Source organism: Coregonus lavaretus (genome assembly GCF_964263955.1).
Source record: "Coregonus lavaretus genome assembly, contig: HAP1_SCAFFOLD_47, whole genome shotgun sequence".
Lineage (NCBI taxonomy): Eukaryota > Metazoa > Chordata > Actinopteri > Salmoniformes > Salmonidae > Coregonus > Coregonus lavaretus.
Window position 1 is genome coordinate 1,909,124 of NW_028161510.1, and position 21,466 is coordinate 1,930,589.

At 44.1% G+C, this 21,466-nt stretch overlaps 2 protein-coding genes across 2 annotated transcripts in view; one reads left to right on the plus strand and one right to left on the minus strand.

The window, feature by feature from the left end:
* The window catches only part of LOC311120545 (uncharacterized protein), a 30,896-nt gene extending 29,242 nt beyond the window's left edge, over positions 1-1,654 (plus strand). Inside the window, exon 8 of the mRNA XM_084195130.1 lies at positions 44-1,654. Within this exon, the coding sequence (XP_084051256.1) occupies positions 44-1,011 (968 nt within the window). The 3' untranslated portion in view covers positions 1,012-1,654. The remainder of the gene's footprint in view (positions 1-43) is intronic.
* Positions 1,034-21,038, minus strand: LOC311120511 (uncharacterized protein; the record flags this gene model as incomplete). The annotated part of the gene is made up of 4 exons (XM_084195096.1): positions 20,908-21,038; positions 20,061-20,254; positions 14,697-15,667; positions 1,034-1,150 (listed from the first exon to the last, which is right to left on the minus strand). Exons 2-4 carry the CDS (start codon positions 20,236-20,238, stop codon positions 1,034-1,036), a joined length of 1,266 nt encoding a protein of 421 aa, XP_084051222.1. The 5' UTR covers positions 20,239-20,254; positions 20,908-21,038.
* Between the last annotated feature and the right edge of the window lie 428 nt (positions 21,039-21,466).

A 21,466-nucleotide genomic window follows, 5' to 3' on the forward strand; every position in this document is an offset into this window, starting at 1 on the left:
GTCTTGCAGTGTTTTAACCCTTGTAATGTTGTCATTAAAACAGGAGAGGGCGCCAGCACAGAGAAACCCCACCAGTGCTCTGTCTGCGAGGAGAGTTTCTTGAAGCTCGACGACTTGAACATTCATGTGACGATCCACACAGGAGAGAAGACCAAGCACATCTGCCAACCTTGTGGGAAGACCTTCACTCTGCTGCAGGACCTGAAGACTCACCAGCGCATCCATACAGGAGAGAAACCGTACCACTGCTCCAAGTGCCCGGAGAGCTTTGGCAACCTGTTGGAGTACAGGGAGCACAAGCAGACACACAACAACAAGAAACCGTACCTCTGTGACCAATGCGGCCAGACATTCACCCACTTCTACACCCTGAAGACCCACCGGTCGATCCACACAGGGGAGAACCTCCTCCATTGCTCCTACTGCGGGAGGGGCTTCACTCAGAAAACGTCCTTGGCGACCCACATACTGACCCACACCAAGGAAAAACCGCACAGCTGCTCTGTGTGTGGCCAACGTTTTGCCAGAAGCGAAAGCCTGAAGAAACACAAGAGGATACACATGGAAGTGGTCCGCCACCACATGTGCGAGTGCGGGAAGAGTTTCCCGGACATGAAAAGGCTGGAGGTGCACGCGAGAATGCACTACAAGAGCCTGGAAAAGAAGTACTGCTGCTCGTACTGCGGGAGAACGTTCCTACGGGACGGGGATCTAAAGAGTCACCAGAGAACACACACCGGCGAGAAACCCTTCGTCTGCGCCATATGCGGGAAAAGTTTCGCCCAGTCGGGGAACTTGAGAGTGCATCAGATCAAGCACACTAAAGAGAGACCGTACCCTTGTACTGTCTGTGATAAGGGGTTCACCACCTCGGGGAGTCTGAAGGTGCACATGAGGAGGTTTCATACAGGGGAGAAGCCGTACGTCTGTAGCCTGTGTGGCAAAGGGTTCATTGTACCCAAAGCACTAAAGACACACCAACAGAAACATATGAAAGAGACTACCGTCTAGTTGGACGGGAGATAGGAAGAGACTATGATTTGTCTTTCTGTGGTTCCTCGCTCCACTCTCCTCTCAACTGTAATGGAGAAGATCCAAGGTCCCCTCCCTCCTCTCTGACTTTCTTCTTCAATGCATTTTGAGAAGGAGGCTAAGAGAGAGAATGTGAGGAATCAGGGAATGATGAATTGAGAATGTGTCCAGGCCTCAATGGCCAAAGTACTGCTGGTGGTTTCCCTACTGCTCTCACTGAGGATATGTTTTTTTTTTTCTAAATAAAAGTCCTCCACATGCATCCATGTAATTGTGCTCTACATGTGCCATTAGACATCACACTCACCATGACTGAATAAGCTAGTGGTTAGTTTAGTGATACAACCTCAAAAATAGCTTCTGTAGAGTACCTTAATGCCAGATATGAATTGACAGGATGATGTGATTATGTATGACACTATGCATTATGACAGAATGATATGATTATGTATGACATGATATGACACTATGCATTATGACAATAATACATTCTAACTGTGACACGTGTTGCTCTTTGCGGTTGGTTGAGACGTGGATAAATGCTAAAAGCAAGCAATTAAGACCATATCTGGCTGGCAAATTGGGTGTTACACAATCAGACATAAGTCATCCATGACCCCGCTATGATACACAGCCTGACATGATGTCTCCACTTACCATGGCTGGAGGCTATTGACATGATGTCTCCACTCACCATGGCTGGAGGCTATTGACATGATGTCTCCACTCACCATGGCTGGAGGCTAATGACATGATGTCTCCACTCACCATGGCTGGAGGCTAATGACATGATGTCTCCACTTACCATGGCTGGAGGCTATTGACATGATGTCTCCACTTACCATGGCTGGAGGCTATTGACATGATGTCTCCACTTACCATGGCTGGAGGCTAATGACATGATGTCTCCACTCACCATGGCTGGAGGCTATTGACATGATGTCTCCACTCACCATGGCTGGAGGCTATTGACATGATGTCTCCACTCACCATGGCTGGAGGCTAATGACATGATGTCTCCACTCACCATGGCTGGAGGCTATTGACATGATGTCTCCACTCACCATGGCTGGAGGCTAATGACATGATGTCTCCACTCACCATGGCTGGAGGCTAATGACATGATGTCTCCACTCACCATGGCTGGAGGCTAATGACATGATGTCTCCACTTACCATGGCTGGAGGCTATTGACATGATGTCTCCACTTACCATGGCTGGAGGCTATTGACATGATGTCTCCACTTACCATGCTGGAGGCTAATGACATGATGTCTCCACTTACCATGGCTGGAGGCTATTGACATGATGTCTCCACTCACCATGGCTGGAGGCTGATGACATGATGTCTCCACTCACCATGGCTGGAGGCTATTGACATGATGTCTCCACTTACCATGGCTGGAGGCTATTGACATGATGTCTCCACTCACCATGGCTGGAGGCTATTGACATGATGTCTCCACTTACCATGGCTGGAGGCTATTGACATGATGTCTCCACTTACCATGGCTGGAGGCTATTGACATGATGTCTCCACTCACCATGGCTGGAGGCTAATGACATGATGTCTCCACTCACCATGGCTGGAGGCTAATGACATGATGTCTCCACTCACCATGGCTGGAGGCTATTGACATGATGTCTCCACTCACCATGGCTGGAGGCTAATGACATGATGTCTCCACTTACCATGGCTGGAGGCTAATGACATGATGTCTCCACTCACCATGGCTGGAGGCTATTGACATGATGTCTCCACTCACCATGGCTGGAGGCTATTGACATGATGTCTCCACTCACCATGGCTGGAGGCTAATGACATGATGTCTCCACTCACCATGGCTGGAGGCTATTGACATGATGTCTCCACTTACCATGGCTGGAGGCTATTGACATGATGTCTCCACTCACCATGGCTGGAGGCTATTGACATGATGTCTCCACTCACCATGGCTGGAGGCTATTGACATGATGTCTCCACTCACCATGGCTGGAGGCTATTGACATGATGTCTCCACTCACCATGGCTGGAGGCTATTGACATGATGTCTCCACTCACCATGGCTGGAGGCTATTGACATGATGTCTCCACTCACCATGGCTGGAGGCTATTGACATGATGTCTCCACTCACCATGGCTGGAGGCTAATGACATGATGTCTCCACTCACCATGGCTGGAGGCTAATGACATGATGTCTCCACTCACCATGGCTGGAGGCTAATGACATGATGTCTCCACTCACCATGGCTGGAGGCTATTGACATGATGTCTCCACTCACCATGGCTGGAGGCTATTGACATGATGTCTCCACTCACCATGGCTGGAGGCTATTGACATGATGTCTCCACTCACCATGGCTGGAGGCTAATGACATGATGTCTCCACTCACCATGGCTGGAGGCTATTGACATGATGTCTCCACTCACCATGGCTGGAGGCTATTGACATGATGTCTCCACTCACCATGGCTGGAGGCTATTGACATGATGTCTCCACTCACCATGGCTGGAGGCTATTGACATGATGTCTCCACTCACCATGGCTGGAGGCTATTGACATGATGTCTCCACTTACCATGGCTGGAGGCTAATGACATGATGTCTCCACTCACCATGGCTGGAGGCTATTGACATGATGTCTCCACTCACCATGGCTGGAGGCTATTGACATGATGTCTCCACTCACCATGGCTGGAGGCTATTGACATGATGTCTCCACTCACCATGGCTGGAGGCTATTGACATGATGTCTCCACTCACCATGGCTGGAGGCTATTGACATGATGTCTCCACTTACCATGGCTGGAGGCTATTGACATGATGTCTCCACTTACCATGGCTGGAGGCTATTGACATGATGTCTCCACTTACCATGGCTGGAGGCTAATGACATGATGTCTCCACTCACCATGGCTGGAGGCTATTGACATGATGTCTCCACTCACCATGGCTGGAGGCTAATGACATGATGTCTCCACTCACCATGGCTGGAGGCTAATGACATGATGTCTCCACTTACCATGGCTGGAGGCTATTGACATGATGTCTCCACTCACCATGGCTGGAGGCTAATGACATGATGTCTCCACTCACCATGGCTGGAGGCTATTGACATGATGTCTCCACTCACCATGGCTGGAGGCTATTGACATGATGTCTCCACTCACCATGGCTGGAGGCTATTGACATGATGTCTCCACTTACCATGGCTGGAGGCTATTGACATGATGTCTCCACTTACCATGGCTGGAGGCTAATGACATGATGTCTCCACTCACCATGGCTGGAGGCAATTGACATGATGTCTCCACTCACCATGGCTGGAGGCTATTGACATGATGTCTCCACTCACCATGGCTGGAGGCTATTCAAATCAAATCAAATGTTATTTGCCACATGCGCCGAATACAACAGGTGTAGACCTTACCGTGAAATGCTTACTTACAGCCCTTAACCAACAATGCATTTATTTCTTAATAAAAAAGTAAAATAAACCAACAACAACAAAAAAGTGTTGAGAAAAAAAGTATAAAAAAATAACAGTAGGGAGGCTATATATACAGGGGGGTACTGGTGCAGAGTCAATGTGTGGGGGCACCGGCTAGTTGAGGTAATATGTACATGTGGGTAGAGTTAAAGTGACTATGCATAAATAATTAACAGAGTAGCAGCAGCGTAAAAAGATGGGGTGGGGGTGCAAATAGTCCGGGTAGAGACATCCATTGACATGATGTCTCCACTCACCATGGCTGGAGGCTTTGACATGATGTCTTCACTCACCATGGCTGGAGGCTATTGACATGTCTCCATGGCTGTAGGCTATTTTATGTTTCAAGACTTGACATAAATATTTACATCTAAATGTATATACACTGAACAAAAATATACAATTTAGAAGATTTTACTGAGTTACAGTTCATATAAGGAAATCAGTCAACTGAAATAAATAGATAACGCCCTAATCGATGGATTTCACGACTGGGAAAAAAAAAAAAAATTTAAGGTAGGGGCATGGATCAGAAAACCAGTCAGTATTTTGGTGTGACCATCATTTGTCTCATCCAGCGTGACACATCTCCTTCCCATAGAGTTGATCAGGCTGTTGATTGTGGCCTGTGGAATGTTGTCCCACTCCTCTTCAATGGCTGTGCCAAGTTGGCGGGGGAACTGGAACATGCTGTCGATCCAGAGCATCCCAAACATGCTCAATGGGTGACATGTCTGGTGAGTATGCAGGCAATGGAAGAACTGGGACATTTTCAGCTTCCAGGAATTGTGTACAGATCCTTTCGACATGGGGCCGTGCATTATGATTCTGAAACATGAGGTGATGGCGGCGGATGAATGGCAGGAGAATGGCCCTCAGGATCTCATCACGGTATCTCTGTGCATTGAAATTGCCATCGATAAAATACAGTCGTGTTCGTTGTCCGTAGCTTATGCCTGCCCATACCATAGCCCCACCGCCACCATGGGGCACTCTGTTCACAACGTTGACATCAGCAAACCGCTCGCCCACACGACGCCATACACGTGGTCTGCGGTTGTGATGCTGGTTGGACGTACTGCCAAATTCTCTAAAAGGACATTGGATGCGGCTTATGGTAGAGAAAATAACATTACATTCTCTGGCAACAGCTCTGGTGGACATTCCTGCAGTCAGCATGCCAATTGCATGCTCCCTCAAAACTTGAGACATCTGTGGCTCATAAAACATGGGACCAACACATTACATGTTGCATTTATAGTTTGGTTCAGTGTATATACAGTGTTCAGACCCCATGGCTTTTTCCACATTTTGTTACGTTAGCCTTATTCTAAATTATTTTATTTTTTTTTAATTATAGCAATCTACACACAATACCCCATAATGACAAAGCAAAAACAGGTTTTTATAAATTTTTGCAAATATATTAAAAATAAAACTGATATCAAATTTACATAAGTATTCAGACCCTTTACTCAGTACTTTGTTGTAGCACCTTTGGCAGCGATTACAGTGTCCAGTCTTCTTGGGTATGACGGTACAAGCTTGACACACCTGTATTTGGGGAGTTTCCCCGATCCTTCTCTGCAGATCCTCTCAAGCTCTGTCAGGTTGGATGGGGAGCGTCGCTGCACAGCTATTTTCAGGTCTCTCCAGAGATGTTTGATCGGGTTCAAGTCGGGGCTCTGGTTGGGCCACTCATGGACATTCAGAGACTTTTCCCGAAGCCCCTCCTGCGTTGTCTTGGCTGTGTGCTTAGGGTCGTTGTCCTGTTGGAAGGTGAACCTTCGCCCTAGTCTGAGGTCCTGAGTGCTCTGCAGCAGGTTTTCATCAAGGATCTCTGTACTTTGCTCCGTTCATCTTTCCCTCGATCCTGACTAGTCTCCCAGTCCCTGCCGCTGAAAAACATCCCCACAGCATGATGCTGCCACCACCATGCTTCACTATAGGGATGGTGCCAGGTTTCCTCCAGATGTGACGCTTGGCATTCAGGGAATCTTGTTTCTCATGGCCTGAGAGTCCTTTAGGTGCCTTTTGGCAAACTCCAAGCAGGCTGTCATGTGCCTTTTACTGAGGAGTGGCTGGCCACTCTACCATAAAGGCCTGATTGGTGGAGTGCTGCAGAGATGGTTGTCCTTCTGGAAGGTTCTCACATCTCCACAGAGGAACTCTGGAGCTCTGTCGGAGTGACCATCGGGTTCTTGGTCACCTCCCTGACCAAGGCCCTTCTTCCCCGATTGCTCAGTTTGGCCGGGCGGCCAGCTCTAGGAAGTTAAATTATTCCATTTAAGAATGATGGAGGCCACTGTGTTCTTGGGGACCGTCAATGCTGCAGAAATGTTTTGGTACCCTTCCCCAGATCTGTGCCTCGACACAATCCTGTTTCGGAGCTCTACAGACAATTCCTTCAACCTCATGGCTTGGTTTTTGCTCTGACATGCACTGTCAACTGTGGGGCCTTATCTAGACAGGACTGTGCCTTTCCAAATCATTAAATGTGCAAAAACCTGTTTTCACTTTGTAATTATGGGGTATTGCGTGTAGATTGATGAGAAACATAAATCGAAGCCATTTTAGAATAAGGCTGTAACGTAACAAAATGTGGAAAAAGTCAAGGGGTCTGAATACTTTCCGAATGCACTGTATGATTGGCAAAATTCATTATTTTACAGTGTGATAACTAATGTACTAAGTTAGCTTGCCAGCTATCTTCATATTGCTATCCAACATTGTTCCAATCAGGGAAATTCACGGTAGCCATCATCAACCATGTAGCTAGCTAGCAAAGTTGGCTAGCTAGCTACCTTGACATTGCTAACGTTAGCTACCTTTCTGGCTGACAACAAGGTGAATATTTTTTATTACAATCTAAAAATGAGAATTATACCCAGTGTATAATATTTGTAGTACCTGTTCTGGAGACTTTATTGCTAAAATGGAATCATCTTCAATCTTGTCCATAACTGTTATCGCAGCCGCATCCACAGTCTCAAATTTCCTGACTCTGGGTTGTCACTAGTTACCACAGCCACAAAGTCTCAGCGCGGATGTTGATGCTATGTCATCCCAGCAGCAACTACCAATGTAAACTGGGGATTCTGTGATATTGTGTTCAAATCTAGAAAAAAATACTGCCTTCTTTGCCAGAGGGGTCTCCAAAATCACCTGTACACACAGTTACGCAGTGCAGCTTTAAAACAATTGTTTACAAGACAAGAGACAGCAACTGAAGAGGCCAGATGGTTTGGGATGAGTTGGACGGCAGAGTGAAGGAAAAGCAGCCAACAAGTGCTCAGCATATGTGGGAACTCCTTCAAGACTGTTGGAAAAGCATTCCAGGTGAAGCTGGTTGAGAGAATGCCAAGAGTGTGCAAAGCTGTCATCAAGGCAAAGGGTGGCTACTTTGAAGAATCTCAAATATAAAATAACTTTTTTGGTTACTACATGATTCCATATGTGTTATTTCATAGTTTTGATGTCTTCACTATTATTCCATAGGGCAGCGCACAATTGGCCCAGAGTCGTCCGGGTTTGGCCGGTGTAGGCCGTCATTGTAAATAATAATTTGTTCTTAACTGACTTGCCTAGTTAAATAAAGGTTAAATAAAATAAAATAAATACAAATTCTACAATGTAGAAAATAGTAAAAATAAAGGTAAACCCTGGAATGAGTAGGTGTGTCAACTTTTGACTGGTACTGTACGCCAACTCAAAAAAACGGAATACTTGAGTATCCCGAATAATAACGGGATATTGGTGTGCTTGTAAACGTGGTCAATTAGATGACAGCTGGCTAACTAGCTACCAAACAAACATCACAGGTCAACCACTACTCTGAAATGAAGATACAGTTTAAGTCGGAAGTTACACTAAGGTTGGAGTCATTAAAACTAGTTTTTCAACCACTCCACAAATTTCTTGTTAACAAACTATAGTTTTGGCAAGTCAGTTAGGACATCTACTTTGTGCATGACACAAAGTAATCTTTCCAACAATTGTTTACAGACAGATTATTTCACTTATAATTCACTGTTTCACAATTCCAGTGGGTCAGAAGTTTACATACACTAAGTTGACTGTGCCTTTAAACAGCTTGGACAATTCCAGAAAATGATGTCATGGCTTTAGAAGCTTCTGATAGGCTAATTGACATAATTTGAGTCAATTGGAGGTGTACCTGTGGATGTATTTCAAGGCCTACCTTCAGAATCAGTGCCTCTTTGCTTGACATTATGGGAAAATCAAAATAAATCAGCCAAGACCTCAGAAAACAATTGTAGACCTCCACAAGTCTGGTTCATCCTTGGGAGCAATTTCCAAACGCCTGAAGGTACCACGTTCATCTGTACAAACAATAGTATGCAAGTATAAACACCATGGGATCACACAGCCGTCATACCGCTCAGGAAGGAGACGCGTTCTGTCTCCTAGAGATGAACGTACTTTGGTGCGAAAAGTGCAAATAAATCCCAGAACAACAGCAAAGGACCTTGTGAAGATGCTGGAGGAAACAGGTACAAAAGTATCTATATCCACAGTAAAACGAGTCCTATATCGACATAACCTGAAAGGCCGCTCAGCAAGGAAGAAGCCACTGCTCCAAAACCGCCATAAAAAAGCCAGACTACGGTTTGCAACTGCACATGGGGACAAAGATCGTACTTTTTGGAGAAATGTCCTCTGGTCTGATGAAACAAAAATAGAACTGTTTGGCCATATTGACCATCGTCATGTTTGGAGGAAAAAGGGGAAGGCTTGCAAGCCGAAGAACTCCATCCCAACCGTGAAGCACGGGGGAGTGGCAGCATCATGCTGTGGGGGTGCTTTGCTGCAGGAGGGACTGGTGCACTTCACAAAATAGATGGCATCATGAGGAAGGAAAATTATGTGGATATATTGAAGCAACATCTCAAGATCAGTCAGGAAGTTAAAGCTTGGTCGCAAATGGGTCTTCCAAATGGACAATGACCCCAAGCATACTTCCAAAGTTGTGGCAAAATGGCTTAAGGACAACAAAGTCAAGGTATTGGAGTTGCCATCACAAAGCCCTGACCTCAATCCTATAGAAAATTTGTTGGCAGAACTGAAAAAGCATGTGCGAACAAGGAGGCCTACAAACCTGACTCAGTTACACCAGCTCTGTCAGGAGGAATGGGCCAAAATTCACCCAACTTATTGTGGGAAGCTTGTGGAAGGCTACCCGAAACGTTTGACCCAAGTTAAACAATTTAAAGGCAATGCTACCAAATACGAATTGAGTGTATGTAAACTTCTGACCCACTGGGAATGTGATGAAAGAAATAAAAGCTGAAATAAATCACTCTCTACTATTATTCTGACATTTCACATTCTTAAAAAATAAAGTGGTGATCCTAACTGACCTAAGACAGGGAATTTTTACTAGGATTAAATGTCAGGAATTGTGAAAAACTGAGTTAAAATGTATTTGGCTAAGGTGTATGTAAACTTCCGACTTCAACTGTAGCTAACTAGGTACACAAACGGGTTGGCTTGGAGTGGTACGCTACCTAGATAATCGCTAATGGCAAACTGACTAATCGCTAAGTTAATAAATGAACTAATACCATCTAACCTTACACATTAAAAACCCACCACCCTTACTCCACTAAATCGTATACGATCACGTTTCTCTCTATTATGCGTGGGACTACCTGGGAACAGATTTCCTTTTCCGTCTATTATGTCCAATAATAACAGCCCCGCGGGCCGCCAGTTGGAACATCCTGCCTTGTGATAATATTGCACTTCTCCTGACATCCATCTTGTTCTTGCCCTCATCAAGGGACTCCATTTTCCCGACCTTCCTGAAAAAGTGTAAAAAAATGCACTGATGTGGGTAGGAGGTCAACCAACATAATACACTGCAATGAAGAAGAGGCATTACACAGACAGTTGGTTCTGTTTACATTTATAATTCAATTCAAGGATACTTGACAATATTTTTACAAACAGGTTACATCCAGATTATTACATTTTACATTTTAGTCATTTAGCAGACGCTCTTATCCAGAGCGACTTACAGTTAGTGAATGCATACATTATATATATTTTTCCAACCCCCTGTGGGAATCGAACCCACAACCCTGGCGTTGCAAACGCCATGCTCTACCAACTGAGCTACATCCCTGCCGGCCATTCCCTCCCCTACCCTGGACGACGCTGGGCCAATTGTACGCCGCCCCATGGGTCTCCCGGTTGCGGCCAGCTACGACAGAGCCTGGATTCGAACCAGGATCTCTAGTGGCACAGCTAGCACTGCGATGCAGTGCCTTAGACCACTGCGCCACTCGGGAGATTATGACATCACAATACACTCATATTGTTTAGTTGAGGTCAATCCAAACCAGCCCTTCTCCTGAGTAAAAAAATAAAAAAAGTCACAATCCCACCGGGCAAAAACGGTTTCCACATCATTTCAACCAAAACCTTCAATGTGATGATGTTAAATCAACGTGGAAAACTGATTGGATTTGAGAAAAGTTTTTCAATGTAAGGGAATTTCGTATTTCTTTTCACTCAACTTTTGACCTAAATCCAATGACATGGTGAAATGTTTTGTTGATTTCACATTAGTTAAACTCAACCAAATATAGCTTAAAACTAGACGTTGAACTGACGTCTGTGCCCAGTGGGATGATTCTATGGCCTTATTTTGTACCCAATAGAATAGCCCACAGGGCATTTTTCTTCGATGCTGTACTACTCGTTTAAACAGGAAGGCGGCGGGACAGGTTGTATTCTGGATGAACTTATCAATGACCTTGTACAGCATGTAATAGTGTTCCAAATGTGCCATTACACATCTCACTCATCAGTTTAAAAAGTAAAGCAAAGCCGTTGTTTAACAACAAAGTAAGCTCAGGCCTATCTGGCCTATGTGACTGTGAAGTGTTTTAATGGTGTATGTAAATGTCTGTCTGTTACTTTATGATTCTGTGGTGTTTAAAGGGGCAGTCTGCTGTTGCAACATCAATTTCTTGACATATAAATGAAGTCTACTGTATATATCCCTATTGATTCTTGAAGACTATTAACCTATAATGCCTTGTGAGATTATTTCAACTGTCACACCCCATCAGAACCCAAAATATAAGCTTGTTTTCCTCCAATGTTTGGAAACATTGTAAATGTAAACAAACACACTGTATAGCCCAGAACATGGTTAAAATGATCATTCTGGAGATCATGGACGGTCAGTCCATAGCTCTGACTATTAATGATCATTCTGGAGATCATGGACGGTCAGTCCATAGCTCTGACTATTAATGATAATTCTGGAGATCATGGACGGTCAGTCCATAGCTCTGACTATTAATGATCATTCTGGAGATCATGGACGGTCAGTCCATAGCTCTGACTATTAATGATAATTCTGGAGATCATGGACGGTCAGTCCATAGCTCTGACTATTAATGATCATTCTGGAGATCATGGACGGTCAGTCCATAGCTCTGACTATTCATGATCATTCTGGAGATCATGGACGGTCAGTCCATAGCTCTGACTATTAATGATCATTCTGGAGATCATGGACGGTCAGTCCATAGCTCTGACTATTAATGATCATTCTGGAGATCATGGACGGTCAGTCCATAGCTCTGACTATTAATGATCATTCTGGAGATCATGGACGGTCAGTCCATAGCTCTGACTATTAATGTGAGAGTGGTTACATTTCTCCAGGCCCATCCTTCAGCTTTATATCAAAACAAGGGTGGACCGCTTTGTTATTGGTTCAACTTTGGGATTGGCCCTTTAATGTGTTTAGATATTGTTGTTTATTGTGTCGTCTGTGGAAATGCATCCGGAAGAAAATCACTTTGGATAAAAGCTTCTGCTAAATGGAAGAAAATAAAATGGAAGAAATATGTAATGTTTTTACCATGACTAGACTGAAGCCGGGATTCAATCCGACTTTTAAAAGGCAACGTTCCCACATTCGCGCAGATCTTATGCTGCCGTTTGCTCAGTCGGAAATTGCCTTTAAAAGCTGCATTGTCGACAACCCCACCCGGTCAGATTAACTCCCAGCATGAATCTGTGTCCTGGAACGCAGCCTATATACAGATATAATTTATATCACATGGGCAGTCCCTGCATTCACTCCCAGCATGAATCTGTGTCCTGGAACGCAGCCCACGGGGGGCCAGTATGAAAAATGTATGCACTCACTAATTGTAAATCGCTCTGGATAAGAGCGTCTGCTAAATGACTAAAATGTCAATTGGATCACTAAAAATACATGCCTTACAGATATCATTTATATCACATGGGGCAGCACCATTGAGGACTTTCACCATTTTGAAGTAGTCAAACTGGGTGGGACTTCCAATGGGTTAAGGAAGGATCGCATAATTCCATCCAGGTCAGCAGAAGGAGTCACCCAATGAATTATACTCCCTCAGCTAACATTCCATAACTGCAGGTAGCAGTAAATCACCAACCTTGGCTTTATACCTGTTCAGATTATATACACTCCACCATAATAGGTGGTGGTGATGTGTACCTTTTCAGTTTATTTGCTACCTTCCAATACACTCATAGAAGTAGAAGAAGATATGGACTACTTTAAAATGGAGATCGCCCTCAATGTTGCTTCCCAAGCCCATACTGACACAGCATTGCAAGGACAGGACAGCGTGCCTTTACATTCCTATGGAGTTAGCTTATGTAGCCTCTTCCTTCACTTCTCTCTCCTCTACCTCAACTTCTCCTTCTTCTTCCTTAATGTGTATCTGTTCTCCCTCCTCCTCTTTGACAATCACATTGCGAGTAAAAGTAGGATTCTCTCCCATATGTATTCTTTGATGTTTCTTAAAATTTCCTGAATAATTGAAGCTCTTCCCACATTGGGTGCAGTGGTAAGGCTTCTCTCCACTGTGTATTCTTTGATGTTCCTTAAGGCTTCCTAAATTATCAAAGCCCTTCCCACAAAAATAGCAGTGGTTAGGCTTCTCTCCTGTGTGGATTCTCTGGTGTTTCTGTAGGGTATCTGCCACACGGAAATTCTTCCCACATTGGGTGCAGTGGTAAGGCTTCTCTCCACTGTGCACTATCTCGTGTCTCTTAAGGTTTGCTTTCTCACTGAAACTCTTCCCACATTGGGAGCAGTGGTAAGGCTTCTCTCCAGTGTGTACTTTTTGATGATTCTTTAGATTACTTGGGGAACTAAAATTCTTCCCACATTGAGGACAGGGGTAAATCCCACGTCCAGGTAGTCTTGATGTATCTGGGTCAACTACACCATTATTTTCCCCCTCTTCCTCAACTTCTCTCTTTTCCTTCTCATGTACTATCTCATGTCTCTTAAGGTTTGCTTTCTCACTGAAACTCTTCCCACATGCCGAGCAGTGGAAAGGTTTCTCTCCTGTGTGTACTCTTTGATGATTCTTTAGATTACTTGAGGAACTAAAATTCTTCCCACATTGAGGGCAGGGGTAACGACCACGACCAGGTAGTCTTGATGTACCTGGGTCAACTACACCACTATTGTCCTCCTCTTCCTCAACTTCTCTCTTTTCCTTCTCATCGATTTCCCTCTCACCCTCCTCCTCTTTGACAATCACATTGAGAGTACAGTCACCATCTTCCTCTTTGACAATCACATTGAGAGTACCGTCACCCTCCTCCTCTTTGACAATCACATTGAAATTACAGGCAGGTTTCTCTCCAATGTGTCTTTGCCGATGTTTCTTAAAGGTTCCTGAATGATTGAAGCTCTTCCCACATTGGGTGCAGTGGTAAGGCTTCTCCCCACTATGTATTCTTTGATGTTCCTTAAGACTTCCTGAATGATTAAAGCTCTTCCCACAAAGAGAGCAGTGGTGAGGCTTCTTTCCTGTGTGAATTCTCTGGTGTTTCTGTAGGGTATCTGCCTCACGGAAACTCTTCCCACATTGGAAGCAGTGGTAAGGCTTCTCTCCACTATGCACTATCTCATGTCTCTTAAGGTGTGCTTTCTCACGGAAACGCTTCCCACATGCTGAGCAGTGGAAAGGTTTCTCTCCTGTGTGTACTCTTTGATGATTCTTTAGATTACTTGAGGAACTAAAATTCTTCCCACATTGAGGGCAGGGGTAACTCCCTCGACCAGGTAGTCTTGATGTACCTGGGTCAACTACACCATTATTTTCTTCAACTTCTCTCTTTACCTTATTGATTTCACTCTCACCATCCTCCTCTTTGACAATCACATTGAGAGTACAGGTAGGCTTCACTTCTATGTGTATTCGCTGATGACTCTTTAGGTTTCCTGGTTGATTGAAACTCTTCCCACAAAGAGAGCAGTGGTAAGGCTTCTCCTTACTGTGTGATCTCTGATGATTCTTTAGATCTCCAGCAAAACGAAAATTCTTTCCACACTGAGTGCAGTGGTAAGGTTTCTCCCCTGTATGTATTCTCTGGTGTTCCTTAAGGCTTCCTGAGTGATTAAAGCTCTTCCCACATGTGGTGCAGTGGTAAGGCTTCTCTTCACTATGTACTCTCTCGTGTCTATTAAGGTTTACTTTCTCACTGAAACCCCTCCCACATGTGGAGCAGAGGAAAGGTTTCTCTCCGGTGTGTACTCTTTGATGATTCTTTAGGCTTACTTCCCTTGTAAAACTCTTCCCACAAGCAGAGCAGTGGAAAGGTTTCTCTCCTGTGTGAGTTCTCTTATGACTCTTTAGAATTCCTGCCCGACTGAAACACTTCCCACATTGGGTGCAGTGGTGAGGCTTCTCCCCTGTATGTACTCTTTGATGTTCTGTAAGGTTTCCTGAACGATTAAAGCTCTTCCCACACTGGGAGCAGTGGTAAGGCTTCTCCCCTGTATGTATTCTCTGATGACTTTTTAGACTTCCTAGCTGAGTGAATCCCTCCCCACATCGAGTGCAGTGGTAAGGCTTATTTTTACTGTGTGATCTCTGATGACGCTTTAGGTCTCCTGTCCGATTGAAACTCTTCCCACATTGGGAGCAGGGGCATCTCTTTCTTCTTTTGGGAGTCTGTTTGTTTGATTTGAGGTGAGTTGGACAAATAAAACTGTCGCTACAGCAGGGTTGGGGCTTCTGTCTGCATTGTTTATGATTTCCTGATGCTGTGGGACTGGACTTGCTGTCTGAGCCTGGGTTGGAGCTCTCTCCTGTAAGAACATGAACACGTATTGGGTAAGAAACAGAAAGCGGAACAAAGGCAGGATTGAACCTTAAACGGGGGAACAAACTAGATTTGGGTTCGCATATCGTACTCTGGCAGTTACTGTTGTTTGTCCCTCTTGAGTCACGGTAGCAACAACATAGCCTACCACTTCCTCAAATTAGTCCGAATTAATCTCAGATAAATCAAGAAATCTGTATTTAGTGCAGTGATGTAGTGGTAACAGTCCCCTTCACCAATCACATAGAAGACTCCCCACCAGAGACCAGGGTTCAATACCCTTCCCACTGTTTCTCTCCTACTTGCCTGTCTCCCCCTCTGATTTCCTTACTGTCTAATATTCAGTACCAGTCAAAAGTTTGGACACACCTACTCATTCAAAGGTTTTTCGTTATTTTTACAATTTTCTACATTGTAGAATAATAGTGAAGACATCAAAACTATGAAATAACACATATGGAATCATGTAGTAACCAAAAGTGTTAAACAAATCAAACTATATTTTATATTTGAGATTCTTCAAGGCCACCCTTTGCCTTAATGACAGCTTTGCACACTCTTGGCATTCTCTCAACCAGCTTCATGAGGTAGTCACCTGGAATGCATTTCAATTAACAATTGTGCCTTCTTAAAAGTTAATGTGTGGAATTTCTTTCCTTCTTACTGTGTTTGAGCCAATCGGTTGTGTTGTGACAAGGTAGGGGGGTATACAGAAGATAGCCCTATTTGGTAAAAGACCAAGTCCATATTATGGCAAGAACAGCTCAAATAAGCAAAGAGAAATGACAGTCCATCATTACTTTAAGACATGGTCAGTCAATCCGGAATATTTCAAGAACTTTCTTCAAGTGCAGTCGCAAAACCATCAAGCGCTATGATGAAACTGGCACTCAGGAATGGAAGACCCAGAGTTAACTCTGCTGCAGAGGATAAGTTCATTAGAGTTACCAGCCTCAGAAATTGCAGCCCAAATAAATGCTTCACAGAGTTCAAGTCACAGACACATCTCAACATAATAATATAATATAATATGCCATTTAGCAGACGCTTTTATCCAAAGCGACTTACAGTCACGTTTGCATACATTTTTACGTATGGGTGGTCCCGGGGATCGAACCCACTACCCTGGCGTTACAAGCGCCATGCTCTACCAATTGAGCTACAGAGGACCATCAACTGTTCAGAGGAGACTGTGTGAATCAGGCCTTCATGGTCAAATTGCTGCAAAGAAACCACTACTAAAGGACACCAATAAGAAGAAGAGACTTGCTTGGGCCAAGAAACACGAGCAATGGACATTAGACCAGTGGAAATTTGTCCTTTGGTCTGGAGTCCAAATGTGAGATTTTTGGTTCCAACCGCCGTGGCTTTGTGAGACGCGGTGTGGGTGAACGGATTATCTCTGCATGTGTATTTCCCACCGTAAAGCATGAAGGAGGAGGTGTTATGGTGTGGGGGTGCTTTGCTGGTGACACTGTCTGTGATTTATTTAGAATTCAAGGCACACTTAACCAGCATGGCTACCACAGCATTCTGCAGTGATATGCCATCCCATCTAGTTTGGGCTTAGTGGGATTATCATTTGTTTTTCAACAGGACAATGACCCAACACACCTCCAGGCTGTGTAAGGGCTATTTGACCAAGGAGAGTGATGGAGTGCTGCATCAGATGACCTGGCCTCCACAATCCCCCGACCTCAACCCAATTGAGATGATTTGGGATGAGTCGGACCGCAGAGTGAAGGAAAAGCAGCCAACAAGTGCTCAGCATATGTGGGATGCATTCCAGGTGAAGCTGGTTGAGAGAATGCCACGAGTGTGCAAAGCTGTCATCAAGGCAAAGGGTGGCTACTTTGAAGAATCTGAAATATAAAATATATTTTTTAGTTACGACAAGATTCCATGTGTTATTTCATAGTTTTGATGTCTTCACTATTATTCTACAATGTAGAAAATAGTAAAAAATAAAGAAAAACCCTGGAATGAGTAGGTGTGTCCAAACTTTTGACTGGTACTGTATATAATTATATCTGTAATTCATGTCGTCGTTTTGCCAAGGAGTTCTTAGTTGCACACTTTATGTCGAGCTAAGGTGTTTGGTGCAGTATTTCTCAAGTAAAAAAAAAGGGCATTAAGAAGTCAGTGCACTGCATACAGTATTGAGTCAGCTGCTGCTGGCTACACTCAGGACTGATGTCTGAGAACATGTCTACAACTTCATCATCAGCAAGCTGTCAAACTATCGTAAATAAGGCACAAGCTACACGCTGTTTATACGTTCCTAAAAATCACTAGCTAGCTAGCCAAGTTCCATCTCTGTGTTTGTCAATGAAGCAGGCACATTGAGCAGGCAGGCCACGTTAGCTCAATCAGCTTATCAAGTCGCTGGCGAGTGGTGACGCGTGACGCTTCGGTGCCGTTTTGTTTCTTACAACTTTCTCACTATCTATTACCAGAGTATGTGTACGTCTGGCAGTATTTCATAGTGAATCATGTTACAAAACAGGTCGCGGCGGGACACAAGATGCTCGCGAATGGGAATATTGACAAGTGGCAGTTGGAATGCAAGTGTGCATCTTCTCAATTCTCATTTCGCCCAAAACAGTGGCAGACTGGAGTGATCACCAGGCCTGAAATGTTGTGATTTTGGGGGCAAGGCCATTTGACCTTCAAGAGGTGCCCAGTCTGCCAGGGCACCAAGGCCATCTACTAGGGCACCAAGTCCATTAACCAAAATAGCCAATTAAATTGATTTGAAAACCGAAAAACTAGCTATTGTGTTAAGAAAAACATAAGTGTATGTCAATGTACATAAATAATTAGCCTACATGGCAAAGTGTAGGTGATAGACTATGATATTGGCTACAACCTGTCATGTCCAGACCGATGCTGACAGGATGGAGGTGCCAGAAAATGTAGCCATAAACGCTTATAGCCTCCTGCCGTGTGCGAATTGCTGCGCTTATAATGTGAAGAAATAATACTTTATCAATTTTTTTTAAGCTAAACATTCTGATCAGCCTCATTGCTTTTAAAAGGTGTTTTGATGTACAGTGGTTGTATTGATTTGGGATCTATCGTCCCACAACTGTCCCAGAGTCTGTTTGGAATATTTATTTCTCGCACAGAACAACAAGCTGACCAATAGAATAGGTCAACTTTTGTATTATGGGGGATAGTAGATTGACATAGCAAAAGGAGTAGACTTTTAGTTACTCATCTTGTTGGCTGACCAAAAGTAAATGTGGACATTTCTTCTAACATCTTCAATATGCATCTTGGAATTCGATAAGAAGGAGGCGCGCCGTTGCATCCCGGATGTGTCGGTTTTCACTAGTAGCCTACCTCGGAGCTGCGACGCCTGTGAGAAGGACCCGACCACATGACGGGCATTGGCTAATAACAATTGAGATATCTGAGAGAGCCATGTGAGTGATATGTGCTTCGGAGCAGGGGCGATTGGCAGCCATGAGAAGGGAATCATAATTATTATATTCAGGCCAAGGGCACAACGGATACTTTGGCCGGAAGGCATGGATTTTTTTAGGGGGCATTACGGCCACACAAGGGGGCATCGATGGCCCAGGAAATTTGAGGCCTGGTGATCCCTATTAAACACATCAGCAAGTGGCCACTCCATAAAGGGCTTAGGGGCCAAGGGTTCTTTCAACATAACATGGTGACCTGTTGTCTTATGTAAACAAGTCCAAGTGCGAGGCGCTGCGTATTGGCCAGGTCTGTCTCACTGTCTGGAGGCTACGATTGGATAGAGCGCAATCAGCACAGCTGTGTTAGTGGGCACGATTGTAATCCAAACACAACCCTCATGTAAGTCATTAAGACCTCAGTTACACAAATCTGTTATGGAATATACTTTATCACCAAAATTATCCTACTTACACTTTAGTCAATTTTGAAAGTGGAATAAATGTTTGACTAATATCGATGCCACATAAGCCATTTTCAACCAGAGAAGATGTTTTTTGCGTTCAATTGCTCTTTAATTTGTCGAGATGTGAGCCGGAGGGCTGGTACATTAACAGAGCATTGAAAGAAATACTTTACAAGGGGCTTGTTGCTTTGTATCACACAGCGATAACACAGATGAAAGATATAAAATATTATAATGTTTGGGGATAAATAAATTCGTCCTCCCTCCCAAACACAGCCTGAACTCAAGTCAAAGAGGATGTAAGTCTGAACATTTTTCAATTTTAGTCATTTTAGCAGACACGCTTAACCAGATTGACTTGCAGTTAGTGCATCCATCTTAAGTAGGTGAGACAACCACATATCTCAATCATAGTAAGTACATTTTTCCTCAATAAAGTAGCTATCAGCAAAGTCTGTGTTAGTGAGAAAAGACAGCCAGAACTTACCTGAGTCACAGTTTTCTTCGTCCTCATCCTTGATTTCTCTCTCCTCCTCCTCCTCTTTCACAATCACATTGAGTTCGAGTGTTTGACTGCAGTCCTCCAGCTTCACTGACAGCATCTCTGGACCCCGCTGTGAGCTTCTCTGGGCTGGAACACCACAGCCAGAACCCGGTTCTGACATGGTAGGCTGGGTAGATCTAAAAGTGGAGACCCAAATAGTTGAGGGTGGTTTTCACAAATTGATCTTTCGTGGGATTGCTCCAGAAAAGACCACACAAATATGTAGCTAAACGAGCTAACCACACATCACGTCCAACAGGGATTAGCATAAACCGGTAGCCAGTTGCTCATTAGCAACGGTTGGTCCAGCTAATTTAGCTAGCTAGCTAATTCCTCGCTAGTTATTTCGCTCACAATGAGACGATAGCTGGCTACCAAACGCAAGTCACACTTCCACCGTTACCCTGCACTGAAGTTAGCAACCTAGCTATACAAACGGGTTAGAGGGGTATAGTTAGCTAACTATCTATCTTGCTAATGGCTAGCTGGGAAAACAACAACAAAGCTAGGCAGCGGCAACCACTGCAGATTCATGGAATGCGTTTAGCATAAACCGGTAGTCAGGTTGTTTAGCTAACGTTACCCTGAACTGTTACCCTGAACTGGAGTTAGCTAGCTAGCTATACAAACGGGTTGGAGGGAGGTTTAACCAGCTAACTATCTAGTAGGCTAATGGCTAACTTGCTGGGAAAACAACAAGGAAGACAGACCGCGGCAACCACTGCAGATTCATGGAATTCGTTAGTTTACATACCCAAATACAAGGTCACATTTAAAATGTAAAAAATACCTGAACAATTAATTTTCTGTAATTATTTGGCTGCAAGTGATGAGATCCAGTGAGAGCAAGCAGAATCGTTCAATGTATTATTCTATGGTATAAACAGGAGATCTGTATAGAATGACGAGATCTTCTTCTTCATTGAGGTTAAACGGCGGTTGGCATCCAATAAATGTTGCATTACCGCCACCTACTAGACTGGAGTATAACTCCCTTATACTTTGCTTGAAAAAAGTTAGTAAATGAACAAAATACCCTACAATCTAACCCTACACTCATTAGAAACCCACCACCCTACTCCACTAAATCTATCTGGTTGTACCTCAGGCCACAGCTGAAAGGACGGGACACCACCACTCAACACACCCTGTAACTCTCCTGACGTCAAATCTCGTACACCCAAATACCTCTCTGCAGCTGCCACCACAACTTCAATTTTCTGCGACTTATGTTCCATCCCTGCGGTACAGTTGATAACCATTGCTATAAACGCTAAAAATCCAATCTTACTGAAGCATATACAGTATCACTTGTTGGCTAACCATCTGTAGGATGGTTTGAGGAAGGC